An 18,014-nucleotide genomic window follows, 5' to 3' on the forward strand; every position below is an offset into this window, starting at 1 on the left:
ATTTGCTGAACTTTACACAACAGACTATTTGCTCATGTTGAAAAGAAACAACCAAAATGCGAGAAAAAATGTAAAGAAGTATGAAATACTGATGCCCAAATCAGAGTGAAATTGTGTTTTGCATAAACAATAAAGCAAAGTAAGCGTCACAGAACAAAATCCTGAAATATGTGAACATGCGAAGCTTACTTGATGGCGTACCGCTTGGTGGCTGCTGTGAATGTTTTGGTGTGGCCAGCACTGCCCGTCTATTAGGAGGGGCACTGCTCGCCCTTTTCGCAGACTTCCCCAAGCTCTGCAACAACATACATTATTTGCATCACCGAAGAACGAAGGTTTAGTACCCTACCCCCTACCAACTCCTGCACTGCAGGTGAAGAAAAAAAAACTTGGTTTTTAAATCCCGACATTTTAGATATGTTGAAAAATATACTGTGCAGATAATAACAAATGCATTTACTTTTGCCTCTAAACATACCTGTTCTCGTGCAAATGTAAAGATCACCAGTGGCTAGTCTATGTTGATAAAAGCCAATGTAATGGAGAGGCAGAATACATACACTGTAATAACAGGCACATGGATATGGGCTGCAGGAACTTCTCCACACTAAACTTTACTGCCATTTTAAGAGCTGTTACAAGGTTTTCAATCTTAAGGTGTCAGTTTGGTAACTTTTTCTTTTTTCGGACAGACTACACAACAAAGCTGGTAACCTTTTTATTTTTCGAACAGACTACACAACAAAGCATAATGTCTAAGTAAACATTCAGAGCTGCAGGAATGCAAGGCAACACAACAAAATAAATTAAGGAGCAAAATGGATTTTCAAACAGCCATGCTTTGATTAGGTGCTCTTCACTCCAGTTTTCAGCAAGTTGGCAAAGCATAAATAACCAAAATGTAGTTCCCAGACCAAACGTAAACTGCCATGCTATTCGTTGTTCCCTCCGTGGCCAGCTGGCAAAGAGAAGAGAAGAATAAAAGGCTGCAAGTGCTGACCAAAAATGTCAAGTGAGCAGCCAAAGCAGCGTTGATAGAGAAACAGAAACCAGCACAGCTTAGTACCTCGCACTTCCACACAGACAGAAAAACATAATGCAACAGAGTACTAAGGCGTTACAAAACATCCGGGGAAGATTATCAGAGAATTAAAAATGACCACAGAAACTCTGTTGCTCTACGTTTCTTTGCCATGAGCCATTTAATTGCTCATACTGCTATAGTGCATGCAGTTTTGGCAATTTAAATGGACACCAAAGAGAAACATGGTCAAACTAGACTGATAAGTATGCTGAGGTAAATACTACTAAACAACTAAATACTAAATAACTACTAAATAAATAAAGATTACATACAAGCAAACAGCCAGTCAGCGTTGCCACTGCCAAATTCTAGTACTACTCAGGGCCACCAAAAACATTCCTCATTAGTGATTAAATGATTAGCTTTGCAGCTACCGCTGCAGACTTCCTTCAGGTGAGACAAAGCCTGCAAGGTCTGCAACCCTGCAATGACTAAGGGACTGTTTATGCAGCAATCTGCAAGGTGCAAAATCTCAACAGTACCTTGCGTAATCAAGCCCTAATCACAGAAGTGTTAACAAGTGACCTTGTCTAAAGTTTCACTGCCCAGACCGATGGCACAGTCTTGTAGAGAAGTGCTTTAACTATCACTACCAGAATGTCCTTTGTAAAAGCACACATGATTCAGGGAGTTCCTTTGCTTGTTTCAGTTTTTCACTAGTCCGCCAGCTCCATTTCAAGATGCAACCACTTCTAACTGGTGCTCCAAAATAGCCAAACGCAAATAAATATATGCTGTGAAATATCGCACAGTTTTGTGTCGCACTTCGGAGTGAAACAGGGGTTAAAATCGGGGCCTCTGTTTGCAACTTCCTTGATTTGAAACTCCTTCCTTTGCACCAGAAAGCACTGGTAGAGTTCATTGAAGCCACTCCACCAGCATAACCTGACTTTGTTTACCTTTAGTGTCCTATTAGGAGAAAGCAAAAAAAGACATGCACAATCCATGCAATGGCCCCAGTTAAGCACCACCGTTGCCTACAATACTCACCGCTTCCGCATCATTGATGTCAGGATGCTTCAGAGAAACATCATTGAAGAAAAAGAAAAGAACCCCCTTATTGCACAAGCCACATTCTGAACAAATTAAAGACGAAAAATACAAAACGGAATACTGACAAAAGCCAATTAAATAGAATGAACACATGGGACAAATTTTAAGCAAAGAAAAACACATTTAGGAGGCACTACACACTCGTTACCGAAGCTGCCCTTTGTAGCTAATCGTTTACACACAGCAGACAAAGTGGCTACGAATGACAGGGGGTGAAAACACCCCATCCAAGTACCAGGCTAGCTCCAAAATGTTCCTGCTCAAATGATCCAGGTTTCACTATAAGGGAGTGCTTTGCAGATGTCAAACTTAAAGACTGAATCACACCATGCAAACATGCAGACAACAGACATCATAGGTAGAGTGAAATGAACCCTCTTAGTAAGACTTCATTGAGAATAGATGCTGCTGAATAGATGCAAGACATAAGCAAGAATAAGCAGGATGACGAAAGTACTCACCAGACCCCTGTCAACTTCGTCGTCACCTCTGTGGGCTGCAACGAGAAGAAAACATCCAGTGCGATCAGCGGCTGATGCAAAAATTTGTGAAGCATGCAAAACTAAAATGCAAAGAAACTTCACTGAATACAGAACACGAAGTCCCGTATTCATTCTCTCTTCTGGAACAGTGTATAGTCAAACCCATTTATAACAATAATGCCACCTGGCTTATCAGCTGGCAGAGAAAGGAGGAGCTGGCGCAGTTGAGTTCTATGAGCGCTGACCACAGGGGCTCAAATGAGCTGCCTTTATTTTGGATATTATGACATATTTGGTGGAAGTCCTGGGTGCCGGCTCAGTAATTGCGTCCCGCACTCAACCCCTTGACCTGGGCTCTAACTCTGTGCCTGTCGAGACCCCTCGCCTGTTGAGGCGCCCCATCGCATGTGATTACCGACAGAGGCACAGCGTTCGCAGCACAGCTCATTAAAGACATGTTCTAACTCGACCACACAAGCCACTGCGAGACTATGGCTTATTACCTCAAGGTGATGGGCTGACGGAATGATTAAATAGGACCATCGCCGATACGATCCCGATGTATATGGACACACAGCACAAGAACTGGGATGAGATCCTTCTTTATGTGACATACGCTTATAACACCGCCATGCAAGAAACAACTCTGTTCACTCCGTTTCGTCTCATCTATGGAAGGGACGTTCTGACGATGTTGGACGCCATGATACCGTGCACTTCTGACGACAAGTCGTCGGCGCTGGAAGCTGAGCTCTTCGTCCAACGCGCTGATTAAGTGCGCCAACTTGCACGCCTCACATTCAAGATCAGCAGTCGCGCATGCGCACCGATACAACCTTCGGCACTGACCCATCAGTTATGCACCTGGGGACCAAGTTTTGGTTTGGACCCCTGCGAGACGCCCGGGACTCTCGGAAAAATTGATGTGCCGATACTTCGATCCATGCTGAATACTGCGCCATATAACGGATGTCACATATGAAGAGGTTCCCGACGGTATAAGCCAACCTAGCCGTCATCAACATCATTCCTACGTTGTGCACATTGCCCGACTGAAACCTAACTTTACCCGGTGATGTGTAATGCCGTTGTGGCGATGTGTGATTCTGTGGTGTGACAGTGCGCGTTCATTACCTTGTACTGCCGCATCTGATGCTTCCGCGATTTCGTCTTTTTTTTTTCCTTGGATGGGAGGAAATGATGCCACCTGACTTACCAGCTGGCAGAGAAAGAAGAGGGAGCTTGCGCAGTTGGGTTTTACGAGCGCTGACCACAAGGGCTCAACTGAGCTGCTTCTATCTTGGATATTTGTGACAATATTGACGTGCCAAAAAAAAATACTGTTTAAGCGATAACTGTTATAACCGGGTCATACCAAAGAAAACATGACAAACTTAAAAAAATTTAATGAGGGGGAAGTAGCTTACACTTTTCACTTATTTGCAGGCAAAAACCCATAAGCAATCAGCTTTCACTGCTCCATGGCTATATTGTTGACATCTCTCTACAGGGCGCCCAACTCCTGCAAGTAGCAGAGTGGAAGATTTTTTGTAAAAACGGAGTCCCATAGCGATACGATCATTCTTCTTCGGGGTGTGATTTGGCTGGCGCAATAGCAGCATTTGTTTTGTTTTTTCTGTTGGGGTTGGTGCTCAGTGACCAGATTTAATTTTTATAACCGATGATCTGCTGTAACAGCATTGTCATATGTGGTTCATTTTACTATGGAACACATGGCAAAGCTGACGGCGCTGCGGTTGTCCTCTGCTATATCCGATATATTGTTCAATGCAGCATTATGTGGGCTTGAGTGTACTTTGCAATCAAACTATGGTGTATTCTTTCAATATAAAATATGATTGGTATAAGCTGAAATCGTTCGTTTTGCAAACCTCTGACTATTCATAAATGTTATTTTCAGGTATTCAGAGGAAGTTTTTGATTTCTCAAGGGGGAGGAGGGTCACGGATTTACCTCTAGTATGAGAATTCAGCCGCCACTCCCCCCCCCCCCCCCAAAAAAAAAAAAAAAAAAAAAAGGCAGCAAGACATTACTTAAATACCATGGGAGTCTAGCAGAGAGCCTGTAGCGAGACCGCGGAAAGAAAAGAAAAAAATGGGAAGTGTGTTGTGTTGGAAAGGGGAGCGGGGGAACCGTATCGCTGCTGGCCGAGTGAGGGCGGGAGAAGCGGTGCGCATCTCTACAGCCGCCCTGATTCACCTCGCGGTCGGGCCCCCGCCCTCGTCGTCAACGTCACGGCGTGATTCATGGTCGCGCCCCAGCGATCCGTTTGCAAACACGCGTCGCGGCGCAGCACGCTTTGAAGTCGCGAGATAACCTATGTGGGCTAACCGGACATTCCGTCTCGGTTCCTGGCGTTTTTTTTTTTTTTTTTTTCTCCCCACATGAACAAACGACAAGCGGTCGACATGCCGCGCAGGCACGTGACCGAAGGGAGGGTATTTTGCTCGCGCTTTTCGCCGCGAAACGCTGAACTGACACAAGCAAGGAAGAGACCGTTTGATAAGCAAAGGTCAGGAACGCGCAAACCAGCTCCAACACGCTCCGCCTTATGGTCTCGGTGGTGTTTGCTTTATGCCGTTCTTGACTTGCGAAACAAGGCTGGACGTTTTACCTACCCTCCCCGCATTTTCCGAGCGCTGCCCGACACTCCAGCATTCGAGGCTCCGTGCCCAAAGACGCGGCGTTTCTCAAGATATTCCTACCACCCCAGTCATAAAAAGCAATCGACTCCAACAGGGAAATTTTCAATTGGTACTGTTACGACCGTGCATCATCCGCACTTGCGCGCTCTATTGTTCGCCTGTGGGCATGGATAAGCGCTGTGGATATGTGGTGTTGGTACAATGGCTCTAAGTGAGCCTGTTTCCAGGAATCCTGTTTTGTAAGCCTGTTTTGCTTTGTGGACATCCTGCAAATGCCAAATTGACCCTGTCAAGAGAACGTCTAGAAAAACACAAAGAAATGTCCCCCTGCGGGAAATAGCCGGAAGTGCTTTGGTTCAATTGTTCACCCTTCCCGTCGAGAAGCCTTATCGTCCAGTGAGGAATGCCTACTGTCCAAAGGAGACGACAGAGTGACACGTCCGCTGACGTGCAGGACAAGAAAGGAGCATGACGCATACGGCCATTAAATGATTTCCCGGGAATGCAGGAAAGATTTGCAATTGTCGAAAACGGACAATGCTGGGAGCGTATGCGGCGCGCACGCGCACTTGGGTTTCTGAGAAGTAAATCCACTTGCCGGAACCAGCCTATCGATTCTTTGCTGAAGAATAGAAATGTACCTCCTCGCCGTTCCCAAGCTTTTCCCGCCAACAAGTGACCAGGCTCAACGAAACAATGCCGGGCCAATCAGTGCTTCAGACCATCAGTGCAGTGATGTGTTCGATTGGATGCCGATATCTGAGGGGCGTGCCCTGGATTTGGTTGGTCAGCATCTTCAGAGAGGGGCTGGACATAGGGGGTTTTAAGGACGCTGCAGAGCACGAAATGTCGCTCTGAGCCCTGGGTAAACGGCTCATCCAGTCGCTTCTCGCTATGAACTCTTAACGCTTGCCATTTTGCTGATGTACCCTTCTTTTTCGTGTAAATAATCATGTAAATAAGTTTTCTCAAAGTGCCATTAAACCTGCTTGTATATATTTTACCAACTTCGAAGATTCAGTCCTTCTTCAACCCCGAGTCTCTGCACGCTACCAAGTGAAGGCCGGGTCGACTTAGCCCCAGCGTCACGACAGTACCAACTGAAAAATCTAGTCGTAAATTAATACACAAATGGACCGGTAGGATCGGTTGGACCAATTGAAACACCCTTTTCCAGCCATGGGGTTTCATGAAAGTAACTGCACCCAGTAGACGTTCACAAGATGTATACTTCTACACTAATGTGTGCAAAACGCTCAATACGAGAAGATTCAAGAAAAAAAAGGTCGTGATTGGTGTACATGGACGGCACTTGACCTTATTGTGTAAACGTTTTTACGAAGGAGTGCAAATAAGGGCAACTACTAGCTCTCACATAAATAAGGCAAGCAAACATTCAAGCATCACACTCAAGGCTCGCTCCATGCCCAAGGGACATTAATGTCATACATGCTAACTAACCCAAACATATATTCATAGAACACGTTTACTCCCACTTATATATCCCATAGATTTCACTCTCACGCTGGGACTAGTTATACCTGTTAGTTCTGCGCAGTTATTTCATTTAATTTCAGCTGCAGAAAAGCGCAAATTATGTATACAATTCTGCAGATTAAGGTGTTAAAAACTCTTAAAAAAAAAACATAAATGTTCTGCCTTGTTTGTCAAATATGCAATTGTTCCCATGGATATTTTTGGCACAGTTAAGGCAGTCCAGTTGAGCCTATTGGCAAAACCAAATGTTTTTTCCAAATGGTTTCAATTTGCAAGTCCAGTTGGACTAAATTGGTAACCATCATGACTCAATCTTAACCAACTGGAGTCAGTAACTTCCCAACTGGGCCAGTTCATTCCCATTGGCAAGTACAATTGGAATCAATGGGTTTCTCCTTTCACTCAGTCGTAACCAATTGTATTTTTTTTTTATTCTTATTTTACATGCGCGGCTCTTCTAAGGGCCGATTCGACTTTTGCGCCAGAGGCCCAGAACCGAGCACACGTAGTCGGCGAGATAGAAGGGGAGGATAAAACGACAGGGGCTGAACGAGAGCCGCGAGTACAAGCCGTCCAAGGATCAAAACCGACAGAGCCGCGCGCCCTGCGCTGCGCGCAGTCGGCGCTTGCTAAATGGTGTATACATCTCTGACATGACGCACACCATGCCGCCTCCTGCAGATGTGTAGTACTAACCGTGTACTACACGCAGCAATAGCTTATGAAATGCATCATCTCGGAAAAAAAAAAAAAAATTAGCGCTGCCCCGCGACCAAGTCGCACGTCCCCTCGCAATACATTCCGCCATTTCTTGAAATTGACTGCGCCGACAATTCTTTTTCTAGGACAACACCACCTCGGAGCGGTATTGAGCTTCCATTTTTCGTTACGGATCCGTCTGCTCCTCTGGTATAGGTCCCTGTGCCGAAGGACGCAACTGCGGCTTTTCAGCCTCCGTGAGAAGCGACCGGGCCATGCCCCCATGTGACCGCACCTCTTTGCCTGCGCGATGCAGCCAGTGCACCGGTATATTCGATTTCCCAGTCGGACTGCTTGCCGACAGGCATCGGCTTCTGCTCGTACAGGAAGTAGCGTTAGGATCACATGACCTTGCAAGCTCCCGCCCATGGATGCTCCCGCCACCATAACAGTTCTTTAGCAGGGACGGCGTTTATCTAGAAGCGCGAATCAATCGTCGCTTTTCGCGAATGCAGCGCGACATATGCCTCATCAATTCGAAGCGTTTGACAAAACTCGAAACTCGGGCCGGATTTGCTTGCCGTTGCTGCACGCGAATTTATTGAAAGGGCCCTGCTCACTGCTCTCGAAAGCAGACAAAAGCGTTTGCAAAAGCATTTAAAACAAGTGTTAGCCGCTCCTGCACGCAGAAACAGCGCGAGCAGACGAGCCCCATGCTCTCGGGGGCCCTGGACGCGAAGTGAATATGCTAGATTAAATCTTCTTACTGCTGCTTCGAGACCAGTTCGTGTCCCGGTTTGACGCACGATATTATTTGCAGGAACACGAAAAGTACTAAGAATGCGCGCAGACTCTTAGTCAATATGGCCGCCAGCACGGCAAGTAGTCAGCAAGTAGTCCGGGAGTCCAGGGCTTAAACTCGAACGTGCCCAGTGGTTAGCCGGCGCGTGCGGTTAGTGGCGATGGCATTGCCGATGATTGGACCCGCAACTTGAGATTTCTGTAACCTGCCGCTCGCTGCTTTCGTCTGATGCTGCCGTCATGAAATGGAATATGGCCCCAGTGAACTTCTCCCGCCGAGAGTACGTACTAATAGCCACTGTCAAAAGTTGGCGCCAAGGGGTCTGCTTCTGAGCGGTGCAGTGGAGCTGCTGCGATATTCGTGGCAATCCTACCAGTTCGATGGGGCAGGATCATAAAAGTTCCAACACTGCAAATGCACCATACGGCGTGATCAGACGAAAACCCCCTTGTGCTCCAAACTTTTGGTGAAAGGGGTTGCCTTGACCAGTCGGGACGGATGCATCCATCTCGGTTTCGGCAGCCGGAATTAGTGTATTGAGACGTCACAAGCCGGGTAGAAGCGGTTAATCGCAAGACTATGTGTAGTAAAAGAATATAATAAAGGTGTCTTGCCCGGGACGCCACAACGGTACACGCGAGAGAAAAAGATGACCCGGCCCGAACATAACGATGACCAGCAGACAATAAGGAAAGCGGGGAAGTCGTTCTGAGGGGCACCGTCAATGAAAGCCATTGTATTCGCAATGAAGCATATGCGCGGCCTTGTGCCCGCACAGGAGGCCTGCACTGCATCCTTGGTGGGAACATAAGTGCATCCAGGGCGCCAGGCCATCGCGCCCCGCCGGGGAAGAGCGGGACGGCCGGAGCAGCCTCCTGCGGCTGCAACCCACCACGGGGGAGGTGGGGCGAGGGGGACACGTCCCTTATACGCGCCGGCCCACATCTGTTCCGAGATTGGCGCAAAAAGATACCCCGAATCATATGCGGCACGCTGCCACAGGGAGCCACAGGGGACCGCAGTCGACCATGCCCCCTGGAGTGAAACGACCACGTCGCCAGACCGAGACGGAAACTGTCGCTGAAACCTACAGCTCCGGCCGGACTTGCCCGTATTCCGAGTTAGCGCCGTTATCGGAGTGTCGCTATCTCACGTGACCTCGAGTCATCTCATTGGTCAAAACGCCGGAACCAGGTATTGCCACTACGGAACCGGAAGAGGTAGCAACATCATATTCCGGCGTTTCCACCAATCAAATGACTCGAGGTCGAGGAGATAGCGACACTTTCGATAACGGCGCTAACTCGGAATACGGGCAAGTCCGGCCGGAGCTGTAGGTTTCAGCGACAGTTTCCGTCTCGGTCTGGCGACATGGTCAGGGACATGGCGACAGGGACATCTAGGATTTCTGGCCATCTGGTAAAGAGGACGCCCAAGACGTACATTCGTGAGCAAAAGTGGTAACACGCAGCCCGTGGCGGAGCTGCTGCATCTAAACGCCATCTAGCAACTAGTATCTGGTATCTAGACAATAGTTGTGGTGCTTCATTTTATCGGCATGCATGTGTCGCTGTCGCTAGATGACGTTTACATGAAGTTTTCCAGAGCTCCGCCATCGGCTGCGTGTTGTATGCCACTTTTGCTTAAGACTGTACCTGCAGAAAGGCCAGACTTGCCGCAGTCAAAGCGAGACTTTTTTCCAATGTGGTCGTGGACACCGGGCGCGATGTCCGTGTCCCAGCCGTCCGATATCAATAGGACCCAACTTCCAACATTATATAATAGTCAACATTTAAAAAATCACACGTTACTAAGCACACATCGTTTGCTAAATTCGAAGTATGTGCGCTAGAGCACCCCGATGTAGCGTGCCGCCGCCGCAACCTCTGTGCGCCGAGTTTCCGCATATGAATACAGGAACTCTAATGGCAGAGGGGCTTTACAAATGGCTAAAGCTACTAGTACGTCGCGCCATCTGTCGGGAAGCGGCGTGAGATCGCGGAGTTTTCGGTGGCCGGTATAGTGAACTAGAATACTTCACTACAGCTCTGCATGAGACTCGAAACTGCAGGCCGCACAAACTGACCGACAATGGATATTCGGCGGCTAGCGCTGCAAAACATTGCTGGCGGCGACCACACCCAGACACAGCCACAATTAGGGGCTTACTGCGGCATCTTATGCTACGCCGCATTAAAAACAAACGGGAAGTCCCACTCGAAAGGCGCTATATATCACGTCCCGATTCGCGCGCGCCGCGCCGCTGACCGTGGCGGAAACGTCAATCGGCGACTACGCAGACCGACGGTGGGAGAAAGAAAACCACTCCAATGGAGAAGGATCACGACGACGGCTAGGACGACAAAGGAAGGACATGCGCACTCACGGGCACGATGCATATTCGTGGGCTTCCACAGCTCGAGACGCGTGAAGGGACACAAGGAGAACCGGCCAAAATAATAGCGGCGCGCGAGCCGCATTTGCGTGCGACAGGTGCGAATCGAAGGACAGCTTGTTGTCTCCCACACGACACGTGCGTGCTCGAGCGAGGGTATAACGGTCCCATTATGCTACTGCCCGCGCAGGAGAACAGGGGGGGGGGGGGACAACGAGACATGCGCCGCGAGAGAAAGGGTGAATAGGGGGAGGGAGGCGCATGTCTGCCGTTTTCTCCCGTCGAAAAGCTAGCGCTCGTGGCCGGGATTCTAACCCGCGTCCTCGTGCTCAGAATCCACGGCGAAACGACAGCGCGCGAACGAACGGGGCCGGGACAACTAAAACCGCCAATCGGTCATAGCTCCATCCGAGAACGCCATCAGTAGGCGGACGATCGACCCAGCCCAGAGGGCGACTCCATTTTCATATGGAACACTCCAATGAACTGCAGGAGAGGAACCGGTAACGCATGAACACTTTCTCGAAGCCGTTCGGCGAGCCATCCGTCGAAGGTTCCAGGTCAAGACATCGCATCGGTCCGTCGTAAGCCGTCACGCTTCACGCACCGGTAACCGCTCCTGCGGCGGCGCGAGCGCGGTCGCGCACGAAATCGACTTAAAACCGTGTCTCGATCGGCGATTACAAGTGGTCACCCCAAACGCACTATTAGCAATGCAGGTGCATTTTCTCTGTTATTTATAAAAGCTTCAATATAACATTTGCCCCCTTCTGGAACAGCGTTACAGACTTGGGGCAAGGAGCCGCGCGGGCTGCGTCGCTCCATTGCCGACTCGAGCGCAGCCAGCAAGTGTAATGAGTGGAACCCACGTTGACGGCCACACCACCTAATATGCGAATAAAAATAAATAAATTCAGGGGCAGCCGGAACGTATCTACAAAATGACACAACGAAGACATCCTGATGAGTATTATACATATTACTTGGCCATGATGTTTTTTTTTTTTTTTCCTGCATAAAACGCGATTTCTGGGGAAATCCAGACGTCCAGTGGTGAAATTCTATAGCATCCAAATTAAGTCATTTTCCCCAGGGATGGCTAACAGGTGTGAAGGATACGAACCAGTAGGACCTTATACCAGACTGAAAATTACAACACGACGTTAGACCGTCCAAGAAGATTGCTTTCTTATTTCTTTCCTTTCCTTTCCTAGGTACCGTCACAAAGCACTCCTGAGCCTCAGCGAGAAGCCATTCTTCCCCTCATATGAGCAAGGCCTACTGGCTCATATGCAAGCGTTTGAAAGAACTGCGGCAAGCGATTGCGTCGTGGTGAAAATTTTCAAGCTTGTTGGATGAACTCTCATCGCTTTGGCCGCTCGAAATGATTCCGAGTCTCTCGTGCAGAAATAGCGCGCGTTTTCGCCTGTATATCTTCGAAAAAGGCTCGTCATGGCCAACCACAATGCGGCACCGATTTTTCTGTCACCGCGCCTCACTGACAGAAACAAACACGCACACATAACGCGCGCGTTATTTTTACCCGCGCCTCCTCCGCTATCCCTGGCAGCTTCTCGCGCAAACCATATGTCGTAAGAAGGTGCGTGCGCGTTCCGTTCCACTCACGGTTTTCCTCCCCGCTGTAGCGGCGGGACAGGCGCTTCGCGGAGACGGCAGCGACGTATACGTGTGCGAACAGGGACCGAGCCGTCGTCTCGTATCATTGCTCGCACGCGACGATGCACGAAAGTGTGGGCTGCGAGATACGCGAGCGTAAACCGCCGCATGCACAGAAACGAGCGTGATCAAAGTATGCGCGGCGCACAAGCCGCACTCTGAACGCGCACTTGGCCATGCAAAGGCACGCGCTTCCATGTCGAAGCGACGACTTGCATGTGAATAGCGCTCGATGCTTGCACACGGTTAATCGGCGTTTCGTGCCTATACACAAAGCGGCCGTGCAAGTAATACACCGCGCAATGTAACATTGACTCCCCTGATGGGGCTAGGACAGGTAGGTCATCGCCGCTTGCGGCGGGGGCTAGTCTGCCACCGAATTTTTATCTGTTGTAGGCCGTCATTGCACCCGCCACCGCTTCGGTGGTGGACGACGCCTGTTGTTGCGGCGCGCATCTTTCTTTCCCTCTTCTTTTTCTTTCCTTCTCTACTTTCTCTGTTCAGTCCACACGAAGCAGCGGAGGTGGCTCAGCTACAGAGCCAGTAGCAGGCCCGTGCATTTTCTTTTCCTTCTTCCTACAGCCACAACAACAACCGCGCAATGCTAGAAGTGGCAGCCGTAACCGGTTAATCAAGCGCACACAACCGAGCGAGCACAAGTTATTAACTTTACGGTGTTTATATACTGCCTTGTTCAAGTGTGATGAAGAGTGAGCATCAGGTAACGAATAGAATGCGGACGAGTCCGCCGAACCAGTTCCATTCGGGAAGTCATCACCAACTAGGCGCGTCGAATAATCATTCCCCCGCCCCTCTCCCTCCCTACACCGATTTTTAGGTGTTTTCGTGGAAACAAAATTCGCTCTGTCTGCAGTCCCGAGCCCGGGTTGAACGGCACCGCACATTATATATATATATATATATATATATATATATATATATATATATATATATATATATATATATATATATATATATATTAGAAGACGCGTCGATGCAGGTCATGCAGCAACGCTAGACGAGGTGCGACGACACGATTTAATTGCCGGCGGTCCTGCGGCGCCGCAGCCGGCGTTGACGTCCCCACGGAGGTGACACGCAGTCCACATAATCGCCGGAAAAGAGCCGTCACCCCGTTAACGACCCGTGCTCTTCGCCGCAGCACGCACGCCCCCATGTGGTATCGTCACAGGCACGCCATTTGTACTACCCGGCCACGACCTGTGCGGAGGCGTGCGTGTACACACGAGCAAGCACGAGCCCCGGAAGAGGGAACGCGCTCCTCTCGGCCACATTAGCGGCGGCGGCAGCCACACAGCAGCGCCCGAGTGCGGAAGAAGCCGACCGCCGTCGCGTGGGTAGCACCCAAAGCCAAACAAACGCACGCCGAGGAGGACCCCGACCCCCGCGACCCACGCCCTCGGACCCATATACCCGCCTCCCTCCCAAGGCTACAACTTGTGCGCGCGTGAAAAATATGCGCATGTGCTCGCGTAGTAACGGCAATGAAAAGACGCGCACTTGCATTTGTTAGAGTTGAGTGTCATTACCCGATGCAAACAACGGCTTTGCATAAGGCTTATAGGCCTTCCCGGAAGAATTCATGAATGCGTACCACCGACCGATTATACCTGCCGAAGTACAGACCTGCGCAGATTGAACTACTCCAGCTCATGTCCTAGTTCATGCTTTCAGTCCTTAAGACAACGATGCAGGCAATACGATGATGCCTGTAGTCGCAGTCGTCCCTTTATCCGTCGCGGTGAGGTGAAAAACGGGGAAGGGGACACCACAGACGATGCTTTCCTTTTATAAAGACGTGATGGCGTTAAAGGAGACCCGTTACTCAGGGGACCCAATACTTAAGATTTTCTAGTGAACGGGGCAACGCAATGTTTGATTATTCCGGCCACACACAAACAGACCAACCGAGCGCCCTCAATGGCCAAAAAGCTAACGCACATTAGCGCAAGCAGCTCCAAAGGGGGCGCCACTATCTGTGCAGGTCTGCAGTAAGGTCAGATAGGTTTTATGCGCACAAAAAGACGACACAAAAAGACAAGGGAGACAAGACGGAGCGCATGCGCATAAAACCTATCTGAGTATAAACCAACTAGCCCCACAACGCATATTACTGTAGTAAGGTCTTGCACCTTAAGACCTCCTTAGCCAATTACAAAAACGCATGCTCCCCCGCGCCTCGTCGTCTGCTCGCGGCGTAAGCAGATATGGTTACAAACGTTCGTGACGGTATACGCCATTTGTAACAACCGCAGGTTGTAAACCAAAACTCTGTGATAACTACAACCTACTAGAGGCACCTTGCGCAGAAAGCATTTTTATCAACACGCCGATATCCTTATTTAGGCCTAGGAGCAGCAGATAGAAGAAAGAATCGGGACAAAAAAGTCACTAGGTGAAATGAGGCCGAACAAAGGACCCGATGTGCTGTTGATGACCAGTAAACGCACTGAAAAACCTATAAACAATGACGAATTCAATTCTAAGCGCGATGTCCAGCTCAAAGCGTATACCTAACGTGAAAGAACGTTAAAACTATTTGAAATAGCGTTTGACGACTGTGATTTACATTATCCCGCATGTCCGTATATTGCCACTAGGCTCCAGAGAGTCAGGACGCCGCATCTGCACTAATCGCTCTTTGGGTAGCGCTGCAATTAAATACACTGGGTTAGAGGATTCGGTTAATGTAGGAGATGGCTTTCTTGCTCCGAAAGGTGACCCTGGGTGCGCTCAGCCTTGCCCATCATGCGGGCATGGGCACGGTGTGACTGGGTGCGCATCCATGATGTCGGTCGGGGAGGTGCTGGTTGCCATGGCAACGCCTTGCGTGGAGTCATCGGGTACAGCAACAATGGCGAAAGAAGACAGTCTGTCTCTTCAAGGGAGATGGGGGTATACCTGGCTCACTGTGCTGGCCACTCGGCCCACTCCCACATCCGGATTAGCCGTAACTAGTCAGTTCCGGTCTGGGACGATGCGAAGCGTGGTGACCTGCTCGAAGGCATCCACGAAGTTATGGCAGGCTGTACTCAGCCTGCTCTCTGTTATCTTATGTTCATCCTGCGAGAAGGGATGCGGCCGACGGGGGATCTATATCCTTGATTTGGTTTGGTTTGGGTACTCAGATTCGTGGCGGGGTCTGTAGGCGCTCTCCGAAACAGCCTTGAGAGAGTGGCGATTGTGATAAGCGCGGAAACAGCATCTGCATGACTGCTGGCTTAGCTTTCACGAAATGCGTGGTGGGAGCAGAGGCAGAGGCAGCGGTTCTAAGCTCGGCTAGTCTGTGAGCAGTCGCGTCGGCAGAAGTCATAGCCTTCCGAAGATGGCCTTCGAGTGGTTTTTGGAGAATCTGGCGGCGAGTCGAGGTCCGCATAGAGAGGGATCAGTCGGAAAGCCAGTCCACTGTCGGTGTTCCCTTAGAATGGATCCCCTCGGTAGCTATTGCAGCTGATATGCTAGGGTGCCTAGCTGCGGTTAGAACAGGCCAGTCGCTTATTGTCATTCGCAGGCGTGGTATGCTTCTTGTCGCCGACTCTCCGGTCATACCATTTGAAGCAAGAGGAACACTTGTCTGAGGATCGAAGCTATTAGAAAAGGAACCCAAATATAGCTGTTTTCCTTTCGGCTGGACACGGGGTACGCAGACCAAAGAAAATGCTTGTCGGCATGCTTGCTGACAGCACGAAAGGGCGCCGTTCATCCTGTCCTGGTGTGCGCTGACATTTTCGGTAATCCAACACACCACCGATCTGGGAAGCTGCAACCGTCCGCCTCTGAAAGTCGCCGCGGTGTTCGAAATCATTATAAAAAAAAAAAAAAAAAAAGAAAAAGAACAATGACACGCCGAGCCCAGCTGCGTTTAAAAATTGAAAGTTCTTCCTCAACCAACGCTATGTAAAAAACTGTACATCGTTACCCTATAGTGACCGGATGTGAGACTACAATGCTCCATTTATTAACTGCGTCAGGAGGGAGATCGGGCGTCCGTGAATAGCGACACACGAGGGGCGTCCTTGCACTCTGCGCCCTCGAGAAACGCCGCCCTTTGCGCGGCCACAAATTGAACGACCTCATTTGCTCTGAGAGCGTCCTCCGTTCGGCCGTCCTTTCTCTGCGCCATTGTTCAACGTCGAAACGCGAGAGCCGTTAAAAGCGTACCAAATATGCATCGCGTGTTTCCCCCCGCGAATACATAAGGCGCGTGCCTGGCCCCGTGCCAGCCGCGCGTCTCCGGCATTGCCGCGTCCCCAACAACCTAGCTAGCTGCTGCAGGAGTGATGACAACGACCCATCCTCGCGATGAGGCGCGCACAATGCGTCCCGCAGAAAGAAAAAAAGAAAAAAAGAAAAAAAAAAAAAAAAACGCCGCACCCGCGGAAGAAGCAGCGCGACCTCCTTCACCCAGTTCCGGTCCTCCCAAGGAGAGAACGCATTCGGCGCACAGGCCGTAGTATTGTCTGCGCGAGAGAATATCTCGCACAAAAGAAAAAGAGATGCACAGCCGGACGCTTGGCCATTTCGCTAAGTGGACGATGCGAGCGCGACGGACGTCCGCGTTGAGACGGTGTACAACGGACATCGCTATTACGTCATAACACCGTAATCCAGGGCCCGCGCCTATTTGATAGCGTTAGCTCATCAGCTCTCTCTCTCTCTCCTCAGTTTTACGTCCCTGTCGGCGTCCGCAGTGCACTTGACGCGATTGGAGGGTGGCGGAGTAGAGAGATCGAAATCCCTGTCCACCCACAAGGGACACGAGTGCGAGGAAAAGTGGGTCCCCGGTGGCTTCGGCGCCCGCCTCAGCTGTGCAAGGCGCTTGGTTCAAAACCCAGCGCAGCGTAAAAGGATGGTTGGCGCAGGCACGGTTTGGTCACTCTTGACAGTCGCAGCTAAACCACGTATTTCTTCAGCTAGTTTCGCCCCTGGGATGGGTACAAGTAACCCTCGGTCCGGCACCGGGATTTCCTTACGGGTGCATTAACTCGTATACCTCAATTTCGCGTCATCTCGTCGTACGCAGCGCACCGACCTCGGTCGTCAGGTCGTTCCACGCTAAGCTTTTCGACCCGAACCTCGCGTTCGGCCATCTCTGATTTGTTCGAAAAGAGTCCGTGACAACTTATCGAAATGTGCGTAACCTAAGTTGAAAATATTTCAGCAGAAAGAAAAAAAATATTCGTAACATGATAGAAGATTTCGAATGCATTAACAGAGCTCCGCGTAATAATTCTGCAAGATTAGCACATATTCTCGCTCTCTATGTGATTCAGATAATCGTTTTTGCATGGTATAAATATTTTTAAATTTTAAACAACCTGAAAATTATGCCATTCTGTCTTATATGTGAATTAGCTCTCGGGAATGATAAAATAACAATTTATTGCTCTGAATGTGTATTACCAATAAAAAAGTGAGAGCTGAGAAAACTGGACACATCGAAGTAAAAACAAAAATAGGGAGGGGGGGGGGGGGGGATATAGGAATATATGGGTGCAGTATTCGCCATTAAACAGTTGTTGGCGTCACTTGATTTCTGGCCATATAGGTCTCGCGTACCACGAACCAGCCTTCGTTGTGCAACGAACAGTATCCATTTTATTTTCCGTTGTAGTCAATAATAGTATGCATCAGTAAA

At 49.5% G+C, this 18,014-nt stretch overlaps 1 protein-coding gene across 7 annotated transcripts in view; it reads right to left on the reverse strand.

Moving 5' to 3' along the window:
* The window catches only part of chb (CLIP-associating protein), a 185,728-nt gene that overhangs the window by 55,834 nt on the left and 111,880 nt on the right, over window positions 1–18,014 (reverse strand). For 4 of the 7 annotated variants that reach the window (XM_084606805.1, XM_084606803.1, XM_084606802.1 and 1 more), the window contains 3 exons: window positions 2,599–2,633; window positions 2,075–2,101; window positions 190–295 (listed from right to left, as the gene is read on the reverse strand). In XM_084606805.1, the coding sequence (XP_084462931.1) occupies window positions 190–295; window positions 2,075–2,101; window positions 2,599–2,633 (168 nt within the window). The remainder of the gene's footprint in view (window positions 1–189; window positions 296–2,074; window positions 2,102–2,598; window positions 2,634–18,014) is intronic. The other 3 variants (XM_084606806.1, XM_084606804.1, XM_084606808.1) reach the window with 1 other exon arrangement.

This window comes from Amblyomma maculatum, chromosome 6, assembly GCF_055883805.1.
Source record: "Amblyomma maculatum isolate TAMU_Amacu chromosome 6, ASM5588380v1, whole genome shotgun sequence".
Classification (NCBI taxonomy): domain Eukaryota; kingdom Metazoa; phylum Arthropoda; class Arachnida; order Ixodida; family Ixodidae; genus Amblyomma; species Amblyomma maculatum.